The 2,728-nt window shown below is 52.9% G+C and overlaps 1 protein-coding gene across 3 annotated transcripts in view; it reads left to right on the top strand.

Annotated features, from left to right (window-relative positions):
• The first annotated feature begins 1,003 nt into the window (after positions 1 to 1,003).
• The window catches only part of LOC116463762 (regulator of G-protein signaling 9), a 90,179-nt gene continuing 88,454 nt past the window's right edge, over positions 1,004 to 2,728 (top strand). For 2 of the 3 annotated variants that reach the window (XM_032147016.2, XM_032147015.2), the window contains exon 1: positions 1,004 to 1,231. In XM_032147016.2, the coding sequence (XP_032002907.1) occupies positions 1,175 to 1,231 (57 nt within the window). In that variant the 5' untranslated portion in view covers positions 1,004 to 1,174. The remainder of the gene's footprint in view (positions 1,232 to 2,728) is intronic. The other variant, XM_032147017.2, reaches the window with a different exon arrangement.

The following is a 2,728-nucleotide window of genomic DNA, read 5'->3' as shown; positions in this document are numbered from 1 at the left end:
GATCAATTGAGCCCAGGAGTTTGTGAAACTCTGTCTCCACAAACAATTTTTGTAAAAATTAGCTGGGTGTGGTGGCACATGCCTGTAGCCCCAGCTACTGGGGAGGCTGAGGTGGGAGGATTGTTTGAGCCTGGGAGGTTGTAGCTGCAATGAGCCATGATCATGCCACTGCACTCTAGCCTGGGTGACAGAGCAAGACTCTGTCTCAAAAAAAAAGTTAAACAACAACAACAAACCCAAACCAACCAACCAACCAACCAACTAACCAACTAACCGAAACACTAAGAATCAGAGAAGTAAAATATAATTCCCTTGATCCAGACAGCTAGCCCGGTGAGGACTACAACCTTCCCCTCTTCCTTCTTCACTTCTTTGCTCTCTCTTTTTAAATCCACATCTTAGCAATTCCTCTGCTATTGGGTCAGTAAATCGCCACCTCTAATTTTTTTTTCTAAGCATTTGTTGAGGGCCAAGCACTGTGTTACACATCTCCTCATTAAAATGGTATAGCAACCTTTTCTGGTTGATATTATGATCCCATTTTCCAACTTTTACTTTTGAGTGAAGGACATTGATTCTTAGAGATTGTAAGGAACTTGCCCAAGGCTGCCGGCTGGTTAGTGGCAGAGCTAGGATGGGAAAGTCCGTATTTTCCACCGCGCTGTATTAGTGAAGGCTCTTTGTGTCACTTCGGTGCATAACTCCGCCCCAAGTTAAAAGGCTCGCTCCTCTCGACAGGTCCTCCTCCTCCTCCCGCCAGGTCCTCCTCCTCCTCTCGCCAGGTCCTCCTCCCGCCAGGTCCTCCTCCTCCTCCCGCCAGGTCCTCCTCCTCCTTCTCCTCCTCCCGGGGCCCTTGCCCTGCGGGTCTCACCCGCTGCTCCGCGGGGTCCCGGCGAGGGCCGGACAGCGCCCCCTGGCGGCAGGTGGGCGCCCGCGCAGCGCATGCTAATGAGCCCGCGGCGCCGCTCGCGGATTGGCTGGCGCGGATTCCAGCTGCTTTCCAAGTCAGCGGCGCCTAGTGAGAGTCAGGGGGGCCCGGCCCGCGCCCTCCCCGCCCAGCCGCCTCCCCGTCGACGCCCAGGGCTGGGGCGAGCCAGGCTGCCTTTCGAACTTGGAGGGCTTCTCCTCTTGTCTCCCACTGGTGCTCTGGCTGTGAATCCATCCAGGGGCCAGGATGACAATCCGACACCAAGGCCAGCAGTACAGGCCGAGGATGGCATTTCTCCAAAAGGTAACCCTGGCCCCTCACCTGCACCCTGGGAGGCGGGCGGGGAACCGCATCTGCGAAGCGTCCGAGGACAAGAGGGGCAGGAGTGGAGGGCACCCCTTTGGGTCGATTTGTGCTGCTCGATTTTATTGTGACTTCTTTGCTGTGTGTGTCGATATTGATGACTGTAATAATTAGGTTTTCGTGTGCCCTGCCTGTAGTGGAGAACCTGAAGCCAGCGCTGACGGTCTGCGGGAGGTGAAAACAACCTGTTACTCGGAGAGGCAGGTTCAGTTCAGGCTGTGGCAGATTTGAGACAGCCTGCTGATATTGTTGTAAGACGACCAGATGTGATATTGCCATTTTTACCTTTTTTTCTGATCCCAAACTGCACTATTTTAAAGTGTGTGTGTGTGTGTGTACACATAGACCATGAAAACGGGATGATTTGTAGGATAAAGGGCCACCCCATTTACAATGCCCTGAGAGCCCTCATTTGAGTGTGTCTATCTGTGCATCTCCTGCTGTCTGCGCTGGCGGCAGAAGTCCCAACCTTTTCGCTTCCCTTGTGAATGCTTTCCCAGACAAAGTGACCGGGCACAGGGTGTGCACACAGGATGGACATGTGGGAGGTGGAATGCACCTGTGGGGTGATGTGTTTGGGGACAAAGTGGTTCATTTCGTTCTGAGCTTCTGGTATAATCACTGTCAGATGAGATCTACAGAGGATTAGGTCCCGGGTCACATCTTTGTCCTTCCTCCCACCCGTAGCCACTTTTCACAACGTAGTGTCCATCTTCTTAGGCTTATCTTGTTGAGTAGAATTAGTTGAATGTTTTGTGACAAGCTGGGCTCTCCCTGAGCCCCTGGAGCTCAGCAAATTGGTATAGTCAGTGACCACTGTCCTGATTTGCCCAGGACTTTCAATGCTAAAACCTGGACAGTCCTGGGGACCCCGAGACAGTTGGTCACATTTGGTCCACCTGTTTCAAGATGCTCATGCTTATCTTCCGGGTAGCAGAGGTGTGGGTATCATCCGTAAAGCAGACAGGCTGAATGTTGTCTCGCTCAGAAAGAACCCTGAAAGCCTGTACTGCAGATACCAGTTACTAAAAGCAGAAGAAACTGCCTAAGTCGGCTATCTCAAAGCCACACATCATCTTCCAGATTTATCCTAGGACTGCCTCCTCCCAGGCAGGACAGCTGTGGCTTGGAGGCTCAGAGGGTAATTGTCAAGAGATATTCAGTTTGTTTATTGAATCTCTGGCATTCTTTTCCTTCATGACTCTTCTCTGGTAGATTCTCCTCTCTTTACCTTGGTCTTCTGACTAGTGTCTTGGTCTCTAGTTTCTCTCCTCCACTCCAGGCTTCCCTCCTCCTCCCCAGCCACCCCTCCTTCACCCCAGCATCCCCTCCTACACCCAAACTCCCCCTCCTTCACCCCAGCATTCCCTCCTCCACCCCAGCATCCCCTCCTCCACCCCAGCATCCCCTCCTCCACCCCAGCATCCCCTCCTCCAC

Source organism: Hylobates moloch, unplaced genomic scaffold, assembly GCF_009828535.3.
Source record: "Hylobates moloch isolate HMO894 unplaced genomic scaffold, HMol_V3 SCAFFOLD_59, whole genome shotgun sequence".
Classification (NCBI taxonomy): Eukaryota; Metazoa; Chordata; class Mammalia; order Primates; family Hylobatidae; genus Hylobates; species Hylobates moloch.
The sequence above is the reverse complement of the archived record's forward strand: the minus strand, read 5'-3'. Positions and strand labels throughout refer to the sequence as shown.